This window comes from Protopterus annectens, chromosome 1.part0 (assembly GCF_019279795.1).
Source record: "Protopterus annectens isolate FY-2018-M chromosome 1.part0, PAN1.0, whole genome shotgun sequence".
Taxonomy (NCBI): Eukaryota; Metazoa; Chordata; order Ceratodontiformes; family Protopteridae; genus Protopterus; species Protopterus annectens.
The window spans coordinates 1,250,707,206-1,250,731,368 of record NC_056725.1 but is presented as its reverse complement, the minus strand read 5'-3'; the positions used below and the strand labels follow the sequence as shown (position 1 = coordinate 1,250,731,368).

At 41.3% G+C, this 24,163-nt stretch overlaps 1 protein-coding gene across 4 annotated transcripts in view; it reads left to right on the top strand.

The window, feature by feature from the left end:
* The window catches only part of ME1 (malic enzyme 1), a 1,705,192-nt gene that overhangs the window by 1,632,867 nt on the left and 48,162 nt on the right, over window positions 1–24,163 (top strand). For all 4 annotated transcript variants that reach the window (XM_044065993.1, XM_044065985.1, XM_044065999.1 and 1 more), the window contains one exon: window positions 20,047–20,145. In XM_044065993.1, coding sequence (XP_043921928.1) covers window positions 20,047–20,145 — 99 coding nt within the window. The remainder of the gene's footprint in view (window positions 1–20,046; window positions 20,146–24,163) is intronic.

Here is a 24,163-nt window from a genome sequence, read left to right as displayed (position 1 = left end):
CATTTCCGCAGTCTCCAAGTATGCACAGCTGACAGTGATAAGAGGAAGAAATTGCCATTGTTTCAGCTTGATGAAGCTTACAATTATGCCCAGTTAAAGTGAGAGGTCCCCACAAGCTGACCCGCAAGTTGGCACGGCAGCTAAGTTTTTTTTTTTTTTAAATATCCTACATTTCCGAGAGTCAGACAGGCAGTCTGAGATTGTTGATGTTATCACACACGTTCCTGTACCCTGGCGATGTGTGGTGAACGTCAGCCATTAATTTAAAGTTGTATTTACAAAAAAAAAAAGAGAGAATTAAAGGGGCCACTCAGGAATTCGTGGCACCCCATTATTTTGCCTTCAAAAACAGTACAGTTGAGAGGTATGCCACACATTTAAAATACCTCTGGTTGCACATACTGCAGAACTGCTTTACAATAAAATGTGCAGTTGACATAATACAAATATTAAAAACAAAAAAATGTTTTACTTACAGTTCAAGTCCCTTCAGTCTTCTAAACTTTAATTGACATAAAGTGGAGTTTATGCTTGAGTTCACCCAGCAGTTTAACAGAGTCAACTAAATTCCAGTCTTTCTCAGCCATTCCTTGCAAAGCCATATTTTATATGTTTAATCCTATTTGTAATGGGAATGATGCTTTATAATCTCCAATTGATGTACCACTTTCATATTGTTGCTGGTCGTCCTCACTATCATATCTTCATCTCCCAGCACCCATCTCATGTTGAAGTCCAAGGTGCTCCTTATTCTTGTAATCTCCTGGGTTTTTTTTAATCAGACAGGCATTTTCTTTTGAAAGAATTGAAACAATGGAAAATATTTAATTGACAAAGCCTCTATATGGGTTTGTAATCGGAAAAATAAGCAGAACCCCATTCTACTTACTGGCTCACTGTTTGCTGGCTAAATTTTATTCCCCCCACAATCTGTTCTGCATCCAAAAATGTCTCTAAGTCATGAAAAAAATATTCTGAAGACAGTTGTATATAGAAAGTTGAATCTCATGCTTGCTTTCAGCAATCATTTATTGCTAGGATAAATTTGCATCTTGATTGGTATACAGTAAATAATTTTCCACAAATACTCTGCTGTCCCTAAGTTTTAGTAATTTTTTCTGGAGCAACTTTTTGCTGGTATGATTGTATTACTACTATATGTCTTGGCTGCTTTCCTGTAGCCAGAGTATGAGTATATACTAAACGATCCCTCTCAGTTAACAGATCCTGCTGTGGAACTCCATTTTACTTTGTGTGTGCTTTTGTTAAAGATTAATGCAGTTTGTTTTTTCCAGATTATCTAGTAGAGCATAAAGTCTCAGGTTTTGTTTGTGTTCCGTCATCTGACTGTACTGTTTCTTCTCTCTTTCTCTTTTTGAAATAACTCTGTTTAAGAAGCCTTGTGTGAAGCCGGCCTTCTTTTCTCTTCAACCTCTGATTTTTTTTTTTCAGATTTCAGTTCATCTGAATAGCTAATTAAAGCTCCTCCTATTTTTCCATCCTTTTAGTATTTGACTTTGTATATTCCTTTATATTCTGTGTGTTACTCATATTTTAAACATATTTAAGTACATTTGATTTTTTCCTCTAAATTACTGGAAACCATTTCCTTTACCAAAACTGAAACTTGATTTTTTTTTTCCTAAAAAAAATGAGATTCTTCATAGCCAGAGTGGTTTCTACTCCTTTTCTGATTGATTTTCTCACACTTTCTCCAGATTTCTTCTTCACTGATATCCAAGCAATGTAATTACTAGCCAGTAAATTAATTTTACCCAGACAGCTTTTACTGGCTTTTTCCCCCCACAGATTGCTGTTTTTCACAGTGGGAGAGCTCTAGTCAAGTTGTTGATCAGCATGCAGCTGTTTTGGATGACCTGTACTCACATAGCAGAATATCACAGCTGTTCTGTGGAGTCCATACTCTCTTCTTGTGTCTTTGAGTCGCCTGTAATACTGCATAGTATGTGACAGGGGCCTAACCTATCTTGGGATACTGTTGGTTCCCTAATGGTTGGCTCAGTTCATTCAGCTGCAGTAAGACTGCTGATTCTTCCCATGGTGCACCTAGAAACATCTTATGTCTTTTTGTAGTAGAATGTCCTACCATGGCAAATAGTCCCACTGCAGACAGTTTTGGGGAGATCTGCAAAGACTGATGTTAAGTTGTCAATCTCGCCTTCATTCTTGCTGGATGGGTTCGGAGCCGATCCTCGGCTCCGACTCTGCCAGTACTAAAGCTCGAGAGCTAATTCCACTGGCTCGAGGCTCCCCTATATCCCACAATGCTAGGCGGTAACTACTCAGATCTCGTTTGCCGCTTAGCTGACGAGGTGCTTCTTCTACCGGCTCTGGCAGGTTAGTAAGTTTTCTTGTTCAGAAACTTCAATTTCAACCCCCATTTTTTTCCATTTAGTATAGTTTTTATTTAAAGTATTCCATTAGTTTAAATCGGGTCCCCTCTTGTGTTAGAATTCCCTTTTTATTCCCTTCTTAACTTTTAGGCCTTTGGCCCTCTCCCTCTCCTCCCCTAGTCCTTCAGTGTGACTGGATTTTTATTTTGGTTAAGGGAGTGTCTGTGTGTTGTGCTTGTGTTTTTCTTCACTCAGCTTTTAGGATGTCTAAAGTCTCCAAGGTCTCAGGCTTCAAGAAGTGTGACCGTCTGTCAGAAAAGTGTGATTCGTGCTGTCAGAAAATGTCTCTGACAGACGGTCACACTTCTTGTGTATATTGCCTGGGACCTTTGCAACTGCAGGACTCATGTGCTGTGTGCCATGCATTCAGCCCTAGAGTCCTGCAGGAACACAAAAATAAGTTGATTCTACGTGGCTTGTTAAAGCCTGAAGGCCCCCCGACCCAGTCTGCATCGGGGAAGCCTAAGACTTCCAGACCGTCGGCTCCAGTTTCTGAGCCATCCCCTGGAAGCATTAAAACGGCTTCGACATCGGCTCCAGCTGGAGCCGATGTTTCCAAATCTCATGCCATCACCTCGGCTCCGGCTGGAGCAGAGGTTGACGAGACTCAGTTGGCTCCGATAGGCTTATCGGAGCCACCTTCAAAGAAGAGTTCTAGGTCCCCTTCCATCGGCTCCATCCATTCGGCTCCGGGATCTCCTCTTCTATCGGAACGGAGCCATAGGTCTCATTCCTCTTGGTCCTCCAGGCAGTCCGACCATGATTTACAAAGGGTGGTGAGTAGACTTCTCAAGTCCGAGGCACTGGCCCAAATGCTGCATAGCCCTACTCAACAGTCAGCGGCTATTTCCATCCCTGATTTTATTCCTCCTCCGACTCCTTTGAGTTCGGAGCCGGGGCTCATCGGAGCCATGGCTGTCGGTGCTTCGGAGCCGATACCTTCCCTTTCGGCTCCGTCGTCTGCTCCGATTTCCTCATTGGAGGGATCTCGGCACCGAGCTTCCCTTGTCTGCTCCGAGGGGGCGAGTGGCATCGGACCCTTGTCCGACCCTGTTCTCCCTCTCGGAGTGTCGGCACTGGTGAGTTCAGCTCCGACATTGGCCTCGGAGCCATCCCTGTTGGTGCCGGGGGGGGGGGGGTCCTTGTCTCCTCTGAGCGGGGACCTCCGGCCTTGCCTGATAGGGGCGCCTTCGAGGTCGTGCGGAGTGTGCTAGACCCAGTGTCTACCCCACAGTCTGCTCCGTCAGCTCCTCCCTCTTCAGTGCCTGCAGTGATTTCTACCCATCCCCTTGTATCAGACTGCAGAGAGCCAGCTCCCCAGGTTTCCCCATTGGGAATTTCCTCCTCTTCCGAGGCCTCTCCTGATCCGGTAGGAGAACCCCCTTGGAAGAGACAGTGCAAGATGAAGCACATTGACCCCCTGAGTCTATCACCTCTGACACTGACTTGGAGGAATCTGAAGGTTCTCCTTGGTCCCCCTCTGAGGATGTCTCCTTTGCTGACATCCTTGAAATCCTGAAACAGAGGGGGAACTGGCCCGCCCTTAACCCTTCAGAGGATGAGTCAGTTTACCTTGAGGCATTTGGCTCTCGCCCTTCCACTTCCTGGGTGACCCCCTTATGGAAGTGGTGGCAAGGAAGGCTTGGACGGCCCCTGATTCAGTGGAACCTACCCCAAGGAGGCCATCAAAATGTAATACTGCCCCTAAGGAGAAAGAGTTTCTATCTAAAGGTGTCTCTGTTGATGCCATGGTGGTGGCCGCAGCCACTAAGAAGGAGTTAGCCGATCCTTCGGTACCTGTCCATCCTCCTAATAAGGAGTCTAGGACCATGGACAGGTACGGTAAGCAGATGTTTTCATCAGCGACCTTTTCAATGCGGTCGCTGAACTACTTGTGTCACTTCACCCGTCTCCAGAGAGATTTGCTCAAAGATATGGGTGAGGCTATACAGGGTCCAACAGCTGAGGGGTTCCAAGGCAAAATGAACTCCCAGTTGGCAACCCTGAATTCGATTGTTAACTCCTCCATGCGGCTTATCTCATATGCTGCTGATGAGGCGAGTAGGGCCGCAGGCACAGGTGTAGCTTTACGACGTCACGCCTGGATGCGGCTTTGCAATTTTGTGGAACCTTTCAAGGCGTCCTTCACCAATTCCCCCTTTGATGGCTCAACATTGTTTGGTCCTCAGGTGAAGGATACATTGACTAGGTGCGAGGTGGAAGGTAAGACTCTCTCTGCCGTGGGAGTCCGTTTTTCTACCCCTTCTAGACCTTATCCAAAAGGTCAGAGGGGAGGAAAAATGTGGTTCCGCAAACCTCAGGGAGTCTCATCTGACGCACAAGGTCGATTCCCCTCTAGAGGCAGAGGGGGGAATAACAATAGACGCCACCCTAGAGGCAGAGGAGGTCCGCAAAACCAGGGTAGCAGAGAAACTTTTTCTGATAAACCCTTTCAGCATCCCTGAGGAGCTGCCCGGCTGTCCACCACCGGAGGCAGTCGGGGGAAGATTATTACTGTACCCAAAAGCCTGGCTTTCCCTCACCCAAGACAAATGGGTACAGTCAGTCATATCCGAGGGTTACAAAATTCCCTTTATTCACATCCCATCCCAACCCAAAGGATCCCTTCCAGACATTCCATCCAGTCTAAGGGAACAAGCAGCACTAAAAATATCAAAGCTGCTATCAAAAAGAGCTATCCAATCAGTCCCAGCAGACCAGCAAGGATCCGGAATCTACTCCAAATTCTTTTTGGTACCAAAAAAAACAGGGGACTGGAGACCTATACTGGATCTCAGCAAGTTAAACAATTATATCAAAAAAACAAAATTCCGGATGGTCACGCTACAGTCCATTCTACCCTTCTTGGGTCAGGACAATTGGATGTGCTCGATAGACCTTCAGGATGCGTACTACCATATCAAAATGCACAGATGCTCCAGGAGGTTTCTCCACTTCAGGCTGGGAGCCAGTCACTACCAGTTCAGAGCCCTGCCCTTTGGTCTCACTACAGCCCCCAGAGTGTTTACCAAATGCATGGCAGTGGTCGCGGCTCACTTGAGACGTCAAGGATTCCAGGTTTTTCCATATTTAGACAACTGGCTCCTTACCGCCACCACCAGACATCAACTGCTTCTATCCAGAGACTTCACCATCCAAACTTGCCAAGCTCTAGGCATTTCAATAAATTTCGAAAAATCTGCCTTGTTGCCTTGTCAATCTATTACCTTTATAGGCGCCACCTTAGACACACTCAATCTTTCCGCCAGACTTGCAGAGCAAAGAGTGTTAGATATCCGCAAACAAGTTTACCTTCTATTACAATGCAACAAGGTCAAAGCCAGGGTAGTCTTGAAGGTATTAGGACTCATGGCAGCTACTATCACCCTTCTCCCCTTAGCTCGTTTCCACATGAGGATCCTCCAATGGATGCTGTTTACTCAATGGTCCTTCCAACAGCTCCCGATGTCTCGCATTGTATTAATAACTCAATCATGCAAGAATCACCTGTCTTGGTGGATCACATCACCTCAAGTTCTCCAGGGCAGACCTTTCACCCCCCCCCCCAGTTGCCACGGTGACAACGGACGCCTCCCTGATCGGGTGGGGGGGCATTATCAGGGCAGGACAGTCCAGGGCACGTGGCAACCTTTCGAGTGCCACTTGCACATAAATGTCTTAGAGATGAGAGCAGTGCTTTTAGCGTTGCAAGCCCTTCAGGACTCTCTTCCCACAGGGACTATTGCAATTCAGACGGACAACATGTCCGTAGTGTGGTACATCAATAAACAGGGCGGAACCAGATCCTACCTCTTATGTTGAGAGGCACTCAGACTTTGGCAGTGGGTGATTTCTTCTCAGCGTTTTCTGATAGCAATGCACATTCCCGGGAAGTCCAACGTGATTGCAGACAAGTTGAGCAGGGCCGTTCTCATGCCCCACGAGTGGTCTCTAAAGAAATCAGTGCTGGAAGAAGTCTTCCAAAGATGGGGCCAGCCTTGCTGCGATCTTTTTGCTACTCCCCAAAACAGCAAGTGTCACGACTTCACTCTCTTCCCGTTACCAGGCCATCCCACCAGAAACGCTCTAGTCCACGATTGGCCCCGGGGACTTTTGTATGCTTTTCCCCCTTTTCCACTGATATCTCAATTAATTCAGAAAGCTATCGCCTTGAGAGTTACAATGATCCTCATTGCCCCTTACTGGCCACGACAGATATGGTTTCCATTCCTCCATCATTACCTGTTAGAGCAGCCTTGGCATCTGGACCCGGTGCCAGATCTGTTGACCCACCAGTCGGGCCAGCTGCACCATTCCCTTCATTCTCTCAACCTCACAGCATGGTTTCTCCAATTCCTACCCTAGCCAGACTTCCCTTAATCTCTCATTCGGTCCGGAACATCCTGATAGCCTCTCACAAATCTTCTACCAGGAAGATTTATAATAGTAAGTGGAAATGTTTTTCCTTCTGGGCAGCATCAAAAAATATAGACCCCTTCACTGCACCTATCCAGTCTATCCTAGACTTTCTGGCAGAGCTCTTTCATTTAGGCTCTTCTTCATCTACCATTAGAGTACAACTAGCTGCTATATCTAATTTTCATGTAGGGATGTCGGACTCCAGTATCATGTCCCATAAGCTATGCAAAGCCTTTTTAAGAGGTGTTTTTCTGCTCAAGCCCCCAATCAAAGATCCCCCACCTCAATGGGACTTGAATTTGGTTCTGGCATCCTTGATTCCCCCCCCCCCCCTTCGAACCAGCGGCTTCATGCCCTCTTAAGTTGCTCTCATGGAAAACACTTTTTCTAGTAGCCATAACTTCAGCTAGAAGGGTATCTGAACTTCATCCTCCTTACTTATTTTTCCACAAAGATAGGGTGTCCCTCCGGACTAATCCATCCTTCTTACCTAAAGTTTCCACTGAGACAAACCTGAACCAAACGATTGATCTCCCCGTCTTCTTCCCTGACTATTCCAACAGGTCGGAACAAAAGTTGCATTTTCTAGATGTTCACCACCAACTTAGATATTATTTAGACAGGACTAAACAGTTCAGGAAATTATGCGGAAGGAAAATTGGGCCTTCCAGTTACTAAAGTGTCCCTTTCAAGATGGCTTACCTCTATAATTACCTTCATCTATGAAATCAGACATCAAAAACTGCCTTCAAGACCTAGAGCTCATTCAACTAGGGCATTAGTTACATCTGTAGCTTTTCAGGACAGGCTGCCAATAGATTCCATTTGTGCAGCAGCCAATTGGGCTTCTCCTCATACCTTCATTTTACATTACAAATTGGATATGGCCTCCAGAAACCGTGCCAACTTTGGTTCCACTGTTCTCAAGAGTCTGTTCCGATAGGCCAAGGTGCTAGGGATGCTGTCCCATCCAGCAAGAATGAAGGCGAGATTGACAACTTAACATTAAGAAGTTATGTACCTACCATAACGTTCCATGTTAGTTGTAGTCTTCTTGCCTTCTTTCTTGCGTCCCACCCTCCTTACCCCTAGCCTGGACAGACCGATAGGAAATTTTGGGATCTTCCTTTGGAGTTTTCCTTCCCACATGTTCTACCACCTCTATTCCCCCTTTTATGTTTGTGGTAGCTTACATTCAGGTTTATATAGAGGTGGGTTCCTTTTTCTCCATACTGTGGAGACCAGAACTGCTTGGTTTAGCTATCAAATGAGATCTGAGTAGTTACCGCTTAGCATTGTGGGATATAGGGGTGCCTCGAGCCAGTGGAATTAGCTCTCGAGCTTTAGTATTGCACGAGTCGGAGCCGAGGATCGGCTCCGAACCCATCCAGCAAGAAAGAAGGCGAGAAGAAGACAACTAACATGGAACGTTATGGTAGGTACATAACTTCTTATTCTCTTCCCCAAGCATGAAACAATTCCCCTTAACAATTTAATGTAGATTTTAATGTTTTCATTATATTTTTTTTTTTTGAAAAACCGTACCATGCAATTAGGTAACTGCATTATCACTGTTGTAGTGCTGATTGGGGTACTATTGTAGAACTGTTTTTGCTGATTAACTGTATTATTATGGTTGTAGAGCTGTTCTCTGTAGAGCAACTGTTTTTTTTAACCCTGTACTGTCTCATAACCTAATCTGCAAATATCCACTTACAGTACCTCTGCTGCCTTCTACTACTACTCTCCTACACTGCTATCCCTATATACTTTCCCTCCTTCCGTGCCTATTTCTTTGAGCTCCCTATCTCCTTTAAACTCTCCCTTTCTCATTTAACTATTGACACATTTTACATTTGTCTATTTCTCATTTAAACTCTCCCTTTTCATATTCTCCTTTAATCCCTCCCTTTTCATTTAACTATTTTCACATTTAACATTTGTCTATATCTTTGAGCTCCCTATCCCCTTTAAACTCTCCCTTTTCATTTTACTTCTCCTTCTGTATCTATTCCCTTGTGCTCCCTAGCTCCCTACAATACTATCTCTACTATACTTACCTCTCCATCTTATCCCTCAAGCCCTATATCACCTACTACTCCTCTAGCATGTTTCTCCCCCACTCCTGAATACTCCCCCCTGTACTCCCTCCTCTATTCACCTGCAACTATAACCTCAATTTGAGCCTAATCCTAGATCATATTTCTCCTCTCTTTACAGATTCTCACCATAATGCTCCCTCCAGAGGTCCCTTCCCACCTCAAAAGCCTAAAGAATACCTCCTGCTAATACCTCTGACATTTCCCTGGAGCAGCCGGTCAATTTTTGGACTAAGGACTTACTGTGAAGACTATCCTAAAGTAAATACTGTGAATGTAGGTAGCCTTACACCAACTACTGTCCTTGCAACTACCTAATTAATAACTTTTGTATTCTTTTTTAGTAACTTCCCTTGCAAGCAATACAGCAGCCTACCGCAGACCATATGAAAATACTCCCCACCCTCAGACCAACTTAGTCCTTGATATTTCCCTTAGTAAAGGTCAGGTGTCCTCCACACACTTCTAGCCTGTTTTCTTCTGTCTCACCACCAGGTGGCAGCACCTGCCAGCCAAAAGGCAGCATTTCTTTTACTTTACTTGGCCCCTCTCAATTGAAGCTGTCCAAGTAGTTCATAGAGCCAGTATCATCACTGCCTACACCGTGGTGGTACTATCCTGAACAGAGCCCCATTCCTAAACCTTGTAACTCTTTATTCTCTTTCCTGATATCCATTTATCCTTACCTATATACTCATCGACCATACCTTCTGACCTGCTATTTCTGCTGCAGTGGCTGATACTTTTTCAGCTGCTGGTTCTCCTTTCTGTTCTGTTCTTCCCCGCTCCGCCCTTCGGGCTCACTCCGCTCCCCTACCCCCAATTTCCCACCCCCAGTACATCTAAACTTATACCCTCATAACCACACCCACTTCCTCTCCTAGTGATTAACCCCACCCCTTCCTCTTCCTATTTCCCTCCCCTTCGTATCTTCCCTCCACCACAATTCAAACATCATTCTCATTCAAAACACCATACACCCCTCTTCTGTCTGTATACTAACCATTGAACTCTCAAGAAAACAACATGTCTCCAAAACATATATTATTCTCCACTCAACTAATTCTCTTTATGAACCTAACCTTCATCTACTACCTCTCCCAGCCTAACACCCTATCTCACACCCCACTCTTCCACACAACCAGCTCTCTCAACTTACCCCACTCCTACTCAGCCATACCAATATCTCCTACACTTTATCCCATCAAACACAATCTATGCTTTTTCTACAAACTTCTCACCTTACAAAACTTCAACCCACACCCTACCAAAACTTCCCCCAACATCTCATATCACTTATGAAAGAAAACCCAAAAGCCCCTACTACATAAAGCAGATTCTATCATCTCTACTATTATCTGGAGATGTTCACCCTAACCCAGCCCCAAACACCTCCCCCTCTACCTCTAAATCCATTCAATTAGCATCCCTTAACGCACAAAGTTTAGCTAACAAAGTACCTAACCTCCAAGCCTGGCTACACAATAACAAACCAGATGTCTTAGGCATATCCAAAACCTGGTTAAAACCTCATATAAAAGATGTGGAGAGAGTACCACCTAACTACTCCATTATCGGGGCAGACAGAACCCAAAAAAAAAGGTGGAGTAGCCCTAATCTATTCATCCTCTATGCATTACTCCCTACAATAAAGCTATTCCTCAATTCAACAATGCAGAATTAATAATATCCCAACTTCAATTAAATAAACACAAAAATATATGTATAGCCTCACATTCCCCCTGGAGACAATATCTCTACTCTTGAAGATATTCTCTCCTGGTTCTCAACCAATATATGTAATGAAGCCATCATTATGGGAGATACCAACATCAGTTGGTCCTCCACTCAATCCCATACCCCCTCCATTAACATCAACCGATATAACTTCTCACAACTCATCAACTCCACTACTAGGCCCTCTAAAGACTTCACTACTGGCAGTATTATAGATTGGATCTTAGTCTCTCACCCCCACTACTACCCTGATAGTGGAACTCTTCCTGATTCATTAAGCGACCACCTTCCCATCTTTGCTACATGCCTTCTTTCTCCCTCACAAGCTACCCATAATTACATAACTTTCAGATACCAAACAAACTTCAATCCAAAAGCCTTCTCCAACTCCTTAAAATCACTTAACTGGAACTCCCTAAAAACTCTTCCCCTAGAAAGTGCAATCACTCACTTTAATACTACTTTCCTAAATCTTTTAGATATTCATGCTCCATTAAAAACCAAAAGAATAAAAAATGAAACTACCCCTTGGCTAACTAAAAGCACACTAACAACCATGCAGTTAAGAGATAAAGCCTGGACACGTTATCACAAGCACAAATCTCCCACTACCCTTGAGTACAAAACTCTTCGCAACACAGTAAAAAAAAAGCTTATTTCAGCTGACCGTCAAAACTACTACTTTTCACTTCAAAGTAAATACAAAACTGACCCGCAAAAATTCTGGAAAGGTATAACCTTCCCTCCTAAAACCTGGTACAACTGAAAACCCAAATCCCAACCCAAATGTAAAAGACAATGACCTTGCCACCAAATTTAACTCCTTTTCATTGACTGTATCTCCAAACTAACCTCTTCCTTCTCATGCAGCCATCCACCTCCTACTACCACCTGTCCCCCCCTACACCCTCCTCTTCTCCACTCTATCACCCTACTACCTCCCAACCCACTACATTCTCACTGAAACCAATCCCTACTTCCACCATAAAAAAACTACTGCAGAAACTAAAACCATGCACCAATGCCCCCGATAACATCCCCTCACACTTCCTCAGCATATCTGCAGATGCCATCGCCCTCCCAATTAGCATCCTAATCAACTGCTCTATCCAAGAAGGTCATGTTCCACAAATCTGAAAAAAGGCTTTTATCATTCCCCTTCATAAAGGAGGAAATAATACTAGCATTACCAACTTCTGGCCCATCGTCATCCTCTCTCCTATCTCAAAAATTCTAGAAAAATGTATCCATCTACAACTCCTTCCCTATCTATTAGACAACAACCTACTAACTTCTACTCAACACGGCTTCCGCCCTAATCATAGCACTATGACAGCCCTCCTTTCATTCCTTGAAACTGTGAATAAAACTAGAGACTCTGGTCTCACTGTATCTACCATCCTACTTGATCTCTCCAAGGCATTCGACACCATCTCCCATAACCTACTACTCACTAAACTGTCAAAGCTTTACCTGTCACCTTCAACTCTCACTTGGTTCACCAGCTATCTCTCAAACAGGCAACAAGCTGTCAAATGGAAAAAAAGCCACCTCCTCTTTCCTAAACACTCCCACAGGTGTCCCACAAGGCTCCATAATAGGCCCCCTCCTCTTTAACATCTTTGTAAACGATTGCTATCACACTATTCCCCATGCTAACATCATCCAATACGCAGATGATTTTACAATCATCTGTGCCGCCTCTTCCATTCCAACCCTCCTAAAACTCACTCAAGAAGCATTCTCCACCACAGAACAGTGGATGAAAGATAACCATCTTGCACTTAATGCAGCTAAATCAAAACTAATGATATTTACCCCCTCTAAAACCAACACATTTGATAGACAACTATTCTCCATCACCAGTCAAAATAATACTCCACTTGAACTGGTATCTGAAACCAAACTTCTAGGAGTTCAAATCGATGATAAATTTAAATTCGAATCCCATCTACTAATGAACATTAAAAAAACACACCGAAAACTTGGCCTGCTCTATAGATACAAACGATTCCTCTCATCAGCTACCAAACTCTCTCTCTACCACATTTCTCTTACCCTCTCTCCTATATGGTGCCCCTCTTTTAACTAATCTACAATCATCTCTTAAAACTAAACTATCTGCCTGTTACAATAAAATAGCCAAATTTGCCACTAGTAACAAAGCTTCAACACATCACTGTGCACCACTCCATAAACTAAATTGGCTCGAACTTCCCAACTACCTCTCCTACACTCAGCTCAGATATGCACACAAACTCATTTTCCAACTATCCCTCTGTCCCTCCCTATCCATTACCTTTAAAATTCACCTGACTCAAAGACTTCTCAGATCCACTAATCAAAACCAAATAGAAGTTTACAGACCCCTTCGTCCCCCTGGACATAACCTCCTCTCTTTTACCCTAGCTCGACTATGGAACTCTCTCCCTCCCTCCATTTGCACCATCACTAGCTTTCCAACCTTTAAAAAATCACTTCACTCCTACCTAACATCCACACGGGAATGCTCCTGCTCTCACCCCACATAAGCATTCTCCACTTCCTGTATTCTTACTTACCCACACCTTCTCTACTCAGCTCATAATCAATTTCTTAATATCTGTCATCCTGAAAAAAAAAAATTTTTGTTAACTTTACTCATTGTAACCTCTATACCTTGTTATGTCTTGTATGTTGTATAATGTAAATCTCTGTAACATGTAATATTTGAAGGAGCTTTTCTCCCCAGGACTCCACTGAAAATGGGTTCACTTGGCCCAGTGGACTATCCTGGTTAACCAACAGCAAATAAACTCCCATCCCTGTAGGATTTTCTTAGCAGTGTGCTGGCCACTTTATTGTGAGCACTAACTACCCCTTGAATAGTGGTTACTTAGACTCTGCGCTGCACAAAAGAAAACCTCGGGAAACTGCTCAAGTTTTATCAGTGTATGTATCACCCTAAAACCAGTAGGCATGCAATACTATTTGTTAAGGAATCATTAAGTGGCATGCACTAAGGGCTCCCCTTTAGGCATTCCAGATCACCCAACTATATAATTGTATTTTACACACCTAGTGTGTGATCTTTTTCCCTCTTCTGTGTTTGTAGCGAGACTGCAGGTTAAAGTGTTGAATTTGGCTGATACTGTACACAGGCAACCCCACTACCATCCCACACTGACGTTAAGAGCAAAATGGTAAAATAATATAAATAAGGCTACAAAGAAAATAAATACATATCTAAATACAATAAAAGGCTAAGGTACACAAACTTGTACTGGCTAAAGGATTACTTACAAGGGGCTACAGTGGTACCTGGCCTGACTGATTGTTTCTTGAAATATTGTGATCACTTCTTTCAGAAACACTCTCAGCCTACCCTTGATTATGTATTAAAACATAGTTGAGGGGTCATCCTCTGACTCTAGTCCTTTTTTCCTCCTGCATTCCATTTCTAGCCCCTAATTAGTGCAGTGTTACATTTCCCGCCTTTGTGACCTAACTCATTGGCTCTTATCGGGCCGCACCCCTCCTGTGAATGTCCTGCCTGAAGTGATATAAGCACAGTAGAATTGCAGTGCCATTTTTAAACCATACCATGCATTAGGAACTCCCATCCCTGTAGGATTTCCTTAGCAGTGTGCTGGTCACGTAAGTAACTGTCTTCTGGCATTTTATACTGTACAGTGCTTAATTTGTTTACTGAGATATGCTCAATATTTGTTTTCTAGCTGTCGCCAATATTTGTACGGTCTCTAAATAGTGTATTGCTTGTTTTTGTATCTAAAGACCTGTATTAATCAGTTGCTAAGGTTTTCAAGGCTCTATAAGGTTCCATTGCATGTATTCATGTAATAGGCATAAAGTCCAAGTTATTTTACCATTCATACCTCACATTTTTGCAATTGGAATACTGTATACAGGTTTCTAACCCATTGCTTACATTATCTGTGTTCTGTAGGGATCTGCTGCTCACTCCTTTGTAAATGCGAACTGGCCTGTCCTGTTTAATCCTATAAGCCAGAAATATTACCAGCAACAGAAATACTGTAATCACGGGTTTCTAGCCTGTTGCTTATGTTTTCTGTGTTCTGTAAATACGAACTGGCCTGTTCTGTAGAGTTTAAACCTGTAAGACAAATTAGTACTAGCTGCTATAATACTCAGGGGATTTCAGAGTGGCATAATGTAACTATCAACCACTGCCACTATATCTTTAATCTCCCTCTGACTTACCCTATCTCATCTTTGCTACCATTAATTTGGACCTGACTAATTTAGGCATTTTTCTGTTACATTTTTTCTCTCTTACAGTTCCCTTTATTGTGAGCATTGACTACCCCTTGAATAGTGGTTACTTGGACTCTGCGCTGCCCAAAAGAAAACATCAGGAAACTGCTCAAGTTTTATCACAGTGTATGTATCGCCCTAAAACCAGTAGGCATGCAATGATATTTAAGGAATCATTAAGTGGCGTGCACACAGCTAAGTGCTCCCCTTTAGGCGTTCCAGATCACCCAACTATATAGTTGTATTTTGCACACTTAGTGTGTAATCTTTTTACTTCTGTTGTGTTTGTATCAAGACTGCAGGTTAAAGAATTTAAAACTCAGGTGAATTTGTCTGATACTATACACAGGTAACCCCACTACCCTCCCACACTGACATTGAGGGCAAAAAGGTAAAATAATATAAATAAGGCTACAAACCAAAGAAATACATATCTAAATACAATAAAAGCAAAGTTACACAAACTTGTACTGGCTAAAGGATTACTTACAGGGGCTACAGTGGTACCTGGCCTGACTGATTGTTTCTTGAAATATTGCAATCACTTCTTTCTGCTCAATCCGCTCACCCTCACTAATGCTGTGGCTCACTTCGCTCCCCTACCCTATCCCCATTCCCACCCATCCCCATATCACTTATTCTTACTGACCACACCCTGCAATCAATCACCACTCCCACAACCTGCAGTCAAGTATCACTCCCCATTACCCAATAACAACTCGCCTACAATTCCCACACCAACTCACTTCTCCACCCCCAGCATACTTCACTCTTATACATTACCCTTCCGAAAGCGTTACTATACCCAATAACCATCCTTGCTCTGGTCACACTTTTCATCTTCTCCTCCTACCACACACAACTTTATAGCAACACCCCACCACCTGGGCAAACATACTCCATAGCCAATTCCATCAAACTAACAAACTTCCCTATATCACCATGCCACCTTAATTCCTCCCAACCTAACTCCTACTTATATAGCAAGCCAATAAACAGAACTAACCCCTACTCTTCCCAAAAACAAACTAAAACAAACTAAAGTAATACATAAAATAACTACACTCTATACCTCCTCCAAAAACTCACTTGCTGTGGAGACATGCACCCTAATCCAGGTCCCAATATATCCACCAACACAAACTTAAATTAGCCAGATCCACTATACCCAAGACCCTACCTCATCTCTCTTCCTTTTAAACTTAAATGTAAGAAGTATACTTAAGAAAAGTCAGGACCAACATGCCCTTTTAGCGCTATACAAACCAGACATCACTGTGTTAACTGAAACTTGGCTAAAACCAGAACACCACGATAATGAGATTACTGCCCCGGCTACATTATTATACGTCGAGAGGATAGGAAAGAAGGGAGGTGGCATAGCAATATTATTCCAAAACCATCTCACTATAAAACAAATTGAGTGTAATTCCCAAGAATTCAAAGATGTAGAGCTAATTCTTGCCAAATTAAAACTAAATTCCAACAAACATATAATCATTACAGGTGGCTATATACCATCCGGCAATAATATTACTAAAATGGAAAGCTTCTTAAACTGGATGTCAACCTCCTTTCCACAGGAAACCATACTATTAGGGGACTTTAATATTGACTGGTTTGACTGTTCCTGCCACAGTCCCACTACCAACATTAACCTACATGGATTTACACAAATTATATCTACCCCCACGTGAATTGTCAAGTCATCCAAACGTCAATCCATCTTGGACTGGATACTACTATCTGACCCCACTTTTGCACAACAATCGGGCTGTCTTCCTGACAGCCTAAGCGACCATCAGGCTGCCTATCTAATTAGGAACAGATCCCACCACATTACTAAACCGATGCTCATAGTATTAACAAAAAGTCCTTCAGAGCTAATGACCTAATAAATGCACAAAAATGTTGGAACTGGACTCCTCTAAAACAACTGCCCCTAGATGATGCCGTGCAATATTTTAACTCAACCTTCCTAGAAATCTTAAACTGTCATGCACCCTCGCGAACCATTACAGTCAAAACTAACTATGCCTCATGGCTAGCAAAAGATACCAAAACTATGATGAAGGAAGGGGACAAAGCCTGGTCACAATATCAAAAATCCAAAACCAATTCACTGAAACAAAACTATCTGGAACGCTGTAATAAAGTTAAAAGACAAATTAAACTTGACAAATCAAATTACTATAAATCCATGCATGAAAAATATACTCACAACCCTCAAACATTCTGGGTCACAATAAAGACACTACTCCACCCAGGGAAATCCACTACCCCTACCCCGTGCTACCAAATAAGCATGAGAACATCCCCACTCAGTTTAACAAATACTTTACCGAAACAGTCCAAGTCCTTGCCAACACCCATAACAGTACTAGTAGCCCCAAACCAACAAACACCCCTGTTTACAAAATCATTCCTCCAGCTTTTTTCTACACCCAGTGCCCACCAAGGTAATAGCCAAGCTCCTCAAAAAACTTAAACCAACCACACTGGCAGCTGATAATCTTCCAGCAGACTTCCTTCAGGTAACAGCAGATGCCATAGCCTATCCCGTGTCCATTCTCATAAATAGATCAATATCAGAATGCAAGGTTCCTAAGTCATGGAAAATATCGCATATTATCCCACTGACAAAGGAGTTAACTCCCTTGAGCTCAACAACTATCGCCCGATCGCAATTCTATCTTCTTTATCAAAAATTCTAGAGAGAGTAGTTCATACTCAACTAATGCAGCACCTCCTAAATAATCTACTGTCCAAATCTCAGCATGGCTTTAGACCTTCCCATAGCACTACCACAGCATTACTCTCATTTACCAACATAGTCAATAAGCATAGAAACAACAGACTATTAGTATCGTCCATATTTTTAGATTTGTTTAAAGCCCTTTGATATGGTTAACCATAATATGCTTCTCAAAACTCTATTTACCCTTTACACAAGCTTCTCCACTATTTCATGATTCAATTGTTACTGATCAGGCAGTCAGCAAGCAGTCCTATGGCAAGTCCAACTATCCCCCCTATTACCAGTATACATAGGTGTCCCTCGGATCCATCCTTGACCCCTTTCTTTTCTCCCTATTTACAAACCAGATAGCTTCATCTTCCCTCTCAGCTTCAGTAGTACAATACGCAGATGACACCACCATTATATGTGTTGCCCCCACCTTACATGAGCAACAAACCCTAACTCGAAATAAATTTACCTTGGCTGAAGCATGGTTCACAAACATCAAGCTCATTCTTAACCTCAAAAAAACCAAGCTTATACTCTTCAGTCCCGGCTGATCTCTCCCTCAACAATGCATTTACCATGAAATCCAAAGATAATACCCAAATCTCCCCAACTACACATACAAAGCTACTAGGTGTTGAAATAAACAATCTAAAATTCAAATTACACATAGCACAAACAATCAAGAAAGTTAACAAAAAGCTTGGTCTCCTTTTATAGGAATAGACAGTTCATCACTAAACATACCAAAGTTACTATTGCAAGAACTCATCTCTTATCCATCTTCCTTTATGCCTCCCTCATCATGACTAATCGTAACCGCACCGAACTAAATTAAATGGAATCTTGCTATAACAAGATGGCCAAGTTTGCAACTGGTGCCTCTCATAAATCCCACCACTGTCATTCCCTCAAGCAGCTCAACTGGCTTGAGCTACTTCATCTACTCCAACTGAACCAACTATCAGTAACACAAACTATACCACCTTCCTGACAAAACCCCAGCACTCCAGTATCTAATCCAGCCCTATACCACCACTAATCTAGTAACCAAAACCTCTTAAATGTTATTAAACACAAAAATGATGCTGGTAAATCACTCTTTGCCTGCACTATTGCTAGAACCTGGAATACACTCCCAAGCCTAATTACTTCTGCCACTTCTATTACCCAATTTAAAAGACTCCTAAAAACCTACTATGCAAACAACTGGTCTTGTTCATGCCACACCCCTGGCCAATCACCTCACTGCACTGCTAATAGATTCCATTAAGAAACACCTGTATCCTCCCAGTACACCTGTCTATTCAATATGTGCCCTTCAGATTCAATAATATGTACTCTGCAGAACCTGTCTAGCTACTTTCCATCATTGTCATGTATAATGCACTGTGTACTATAGCTGTATATATGTTTATATGTACTCTTATTTGTGCTCCTATGTATTCGTATATGCTACATCTTATGTGTCCTTCATGTACTTTATTTGGAGCTTTTCCTCCCCGGGCCTCTGCTGAAAATGGAGCTGTGGCCAGTCGGACTTTCCCGGTAAACAAATGTAAAATAAAAAAAATAAAATACAATGCACAAGCAGTGTTGTTAATTGTTTAGTTAAAAATAAGCCAAGTGAATTTTCATTGACAGCAGCACAATAAAAAGTTTCTGCTGACAAAAACATGGCAATTAGAAGATGTTTTGTAGTCCTCTGTTATAGTACAGGAGAAAGTATACTGGTTCAGGACAAGGCTCAGCAAATAAGATCAGAACAATAAAAACAAATAAAACCGTTAATTTCTCTTTTAGAAAAGCAGTTGCATAAAACAATATTGCTGTATAGTTTCATGGATCATAGCTAAGTAGTAGGCAGCTGCCCTTGTGTGCCAATTTAAGCCTAGCTAGTTTTTCCTCAGCGGTAATAATCAAACCGTGTAGCTTGTGTTTGTGAGGTAAAAAGCTTAACCTTAATACCAACCCCCACACACACACACACACACACCTTAAGAAACCACAGCTTGTGTAGAAACAGGTAACTATTAGGCAATCAGTCTGTTATATACCTAGCCAATAACCAGATAGTGACCAAGAGCAAGACTCAAACTCTAATCCTTGTGTCTGAGGTAAATACCATAACCATTATGCAACAAAACAATTAATACTGTTTGAATATAAAAGTGGCATATGAGACTGCCAGTGTAATAAAAAAGAATGAAAATTGGGTATGTTTGGCAGTAAAAATAGCTCAGCAAAGTCTGGTACTGTAAGCTAGTTTGGTGCTTTAATAAGCAACATAATAAACTATGTTCACCTGTGAATGTATAAAACTTCCATTCTGAAAATAAGTTTTCTGTGTTTTTAGGCCATAGCAGAGCAAGTGACAGATGAGCATTTGGCGGAAGGTCGTTTGTATCCACCTCTGAGTTCTATCAGAGACATCTCGGTGAAGTTGGCTGTGAAGGTAAAGTTATGTTTTGATTATACTCTCTCAACTATTTGATCTAATGCTGTCTATCCATCCTCAACAAATTGCTACTTGAATTTTACTTCTGACACACTCAGACTTTGCATCCAAGTCTCAGGCTCCTCTCCTTATACATGATTCCCTCATTGTTCTAAGTTACACCAGATCTCATGTGCTGCTCGATTGCTTCGGAACAATATCTCCAGGTCAGTGATTTGAGTGCCAGTTAAGTACATTTTTCTCTCTGAAAAACAAAATAAAATAAAATCCACAGAACCACCAAGTCAGAGTAGAATAAATGCATAGTTTAATATAAGGTTAGCGCTTTCATGCTCTTCTGAGCACTTCTTCAGACCAATACAAAGCTAAAACATATACTCCACTTAAATACTAAAAAATCATTATCACATGACTAGTAATGCATTACTTAAGCAAATTATTTCAATAAATTAATTATTTGAATAAGGTTTGTGCCTTTAAAATGGGCTTTAAAGGAGCATGCCCATTCAACTCTGGATGTACATCTGCCTGTAGTCTTACTATCCACCTTGTCTCTCTCTGTTCCACTGCATTATTAACATCCCCAAGTCTGATGCTTTGTTCTACCATATCCAGTACCCTAAAACTAAAGGCATATGAGTATCACCTTTCTTGTGAATATGCTTAGCTAAAGCATTCCACAAATCTGGACTCCTGATGGTCTGTAAGTGTTCCCTTATTCTCTCCCTTAACATTCTCACCATTTTCCTATATAAAAGCATGACCATAGCTGACAGCTAGCCAAATAAATCACATTGGTGCTAGTGCAAGTAGCTCCAACATTCAGCCTGTGCTGTTGATTTGTTACAGGGTGCACAAAAACACTATTAATATCTATAAACTGGCAAAAATTACAATTTCTACAAGGTGTGGTTCCTCTTAGTCTGTGGATTTTTTCCTTTTCTTTTTTTCATAGCAAAGAAATCGCTTTAACGAATGTTTGTTTCTAAACACAAAGTGTGGATATTGTCCTACAGCATTACCTTTCCTGGCATCTGACAACAAAACCGGCCAATTTTATTTATTATATCACAGAAAATACTGTTTCATTGGTCTAATGCATCAGAAAACCAGCGCAGTCCCTCTGACAAACCTTGGCCAGTTGTCTCTGATTTGACTCTGTCTGCTGGAGAAATATGGATGGGCTGCACTGTTTCAAACTTCTCTTGCCATACCACTTACTCCACCTTCCCTGTAACCTCTCTCTCTGAGCTCTTGTCAGTCTAGTCAAATTTGATTCAAAAAGTGGTTGTAGGCTATTCAGTCTCAAAGTCCGCATCCCCTGACCTTTTAATACATTGTTGAATACTCTCTTAGAATTCTGCTTCCATTAATACCCACGCTGAATGGTTTACCGAAAATCCATAAGCGGATGGATCAACCACCTTTGTGACCTATAGTGTCAGGGAATGGTGGGCTACAGTGTCTGTCTATTTATGTGGAGAAGGAATTGACAGCAGTTGTTAATCCTTCATGTACTATTTTATGTGATACTAAACAGTTTTTAGAGGATTTGTTTTTATGTTTAGAGGCGATTAATAATGTAGACAAGCTGTTTTTTCTAACCCTGGATGTGCAATCTCTTTTCACTTGCATACCTAACACAGAAGGTCTTAAGAATGTCTCCAAGAATGCAGTGACTTTAGTGATGCCAAGACAGCCTTGATTTCTTCCCTTGTTAGTATTATTCTGGAATATGATGTATTTCTTTTGATGGTGTATATTATTGGCAAAAGCAGGGTGTATCCATGGGCACACCCTGCGCAAACATTTATGCAAATTTGGTTATGTCCCAATGGGAACAGGTATCCGTTCTGGATAATAATAGGTTCTCCTGATATATTGTTCTGTTTAAAAGATTTGTGGAGGACCTTTTTTTATTATGGCAAGGACCGGAGGAGTTGATCTCTGAATTTGTAGATTACTTGCATACTACAACACGTTTTCTTATGTTTATGTATAAATATTCATATACAAGAATGGATTTTTTGGATGTGGAGGTTTTTACGTTGGAGAATAGGGGCATAGCTACTACACTATATAGAAAACCTTGTCGAGTAAACACCACGTTAAGAAGGGATAGTATGCATCCAGTAAGAGTATTCAAGAGTGTATTAAAAGGTCAGAGGATGCGGATTTCAAGACTGAATAGCCTACAATCACTTTTTGAATCAAATTTGACTATATTGACACAAGTTCAGAGATAGAGGTTACAGGGAATGTGTGAAGGTAAGTGGTATGGCAAGAGAAGTCCGATGTTTAAGAGACAGTGCAGCCAGACCATATTTCTCCAGCAGAGTCAGTCAGGGACAACTGACCAATGTTAGAGGGACTGTGTTGGTTTTCTGATGCATTACACCAATGACAACAGCATTTTCTGTGATATAATAAAAATGAATTGCCCGGTTTTGTTATCAGAAGCCAAGATAGGTAATGCTGTAGGACCATATCCACACCTTGTGTTTAGGAACATTGGTTAAACTGACTTCTTTGCCATGAAAAAAGAAAAGAAAAAAAAATCCACAGGCTGTAAGAGGAACCAAACCTTGTGGAAATTGTAATTTTTGCCAGTTTATAGATATTAATAGTGTTTTTGTGCATCCTGTAACAAATCAACAGCACAGGCTGAATGTTGGAGCTACTTGCACTAGCACCAATGTGATTTATTTGGCTAGCTGTCAGCTATGGTCATGCTTTTATACAGGAAAATGGTGAGGATGTTAAGGGAGAGAATAAGGGAACACTTACAGACTATCAGGAGTCAAGATTTGTGGAATGCTTTAGCTAAGCATATTCACAAGAAAGGTGATACTCATGCCTTTAGTTTTAGGGTATTGGATGTGGTAGAGCAAAGCATCAGACTGGGGGATGTTAATGCAGTGTAACAGAGAAGAGACAAGGTGGATAGTAAGACTACAGGCAGATGTTCATCCAGGGTTGAATGGGCATGTTCCTTTAAAGCCCAGTTAAAAGGTACGAACCTTATTTAAATTAATTTATTGAAACAATTTGCTTAAGTAATGCACTATTGATCATGTGATAATGATTTTTAGTTTTTAAGTGGAGTGTGTCTTAGCTTTATATTGGTCTGAAGTGCTCAGGAGAGCATGAAAGCGCTAACCTTATTTTAAGTATTTTATTCTACTCTGACACGGTGGTTCTGTGGATTTTATTTTATTTTGTTTTTCTGGTGTTCTTGTTACTTCCACAGACCCTTTGTTCCACAGTGGATACCTTCTTTGTCGTTGCATTTTTCTCTTAGTTTCCTTTTTGAGACTGTGTTAATATTTTCACTTTTGTATTTTTCTAGTTTTCAACCTACTTCCCATAGTCGCATGCATCTTTATAATTATATTTGTGTGTGTGTGTGTGTATATATATATATATATATATATATATATATATATATATATATATATATATATATATATATATATATATATATACATATGATATATATATATATATATATATATATATATATATGTGCATATATATATATATATATATATATATATATAGTGTGCATGTGTAATGCATGCGTGTATAAATATATATATTTTATATATTTTATATAATATATGTGTGTGTAATGCATGCGTGTATATAAATATATATCTTTATACTTATATATGTATTAGATATGCATGTGTGTATATATAGGTATACAAACACGCACATATATATATATATATATATATATATATATACACACATACATACAAACACAATTTTTTTCTATCACTTCTTAGCTATCTCATTGAGATTGGATAGTGAATTAGTTTCTGCTTGTAGTATACAGCTATTGCTAGTATTTAGAGCTAGAGCTTTCTTTATTGTTGCTGCTGAAGCTGTTCTTTTTTAGCTAGTTTTTGGGGTTTCTCTTTGCTTCAAGTTCGTAGAGAAACCGTTTGATCTGATGATGTCCATTTCATTCTTCACAAATGGATTTGGATCGGACATCAGATCTGACTCA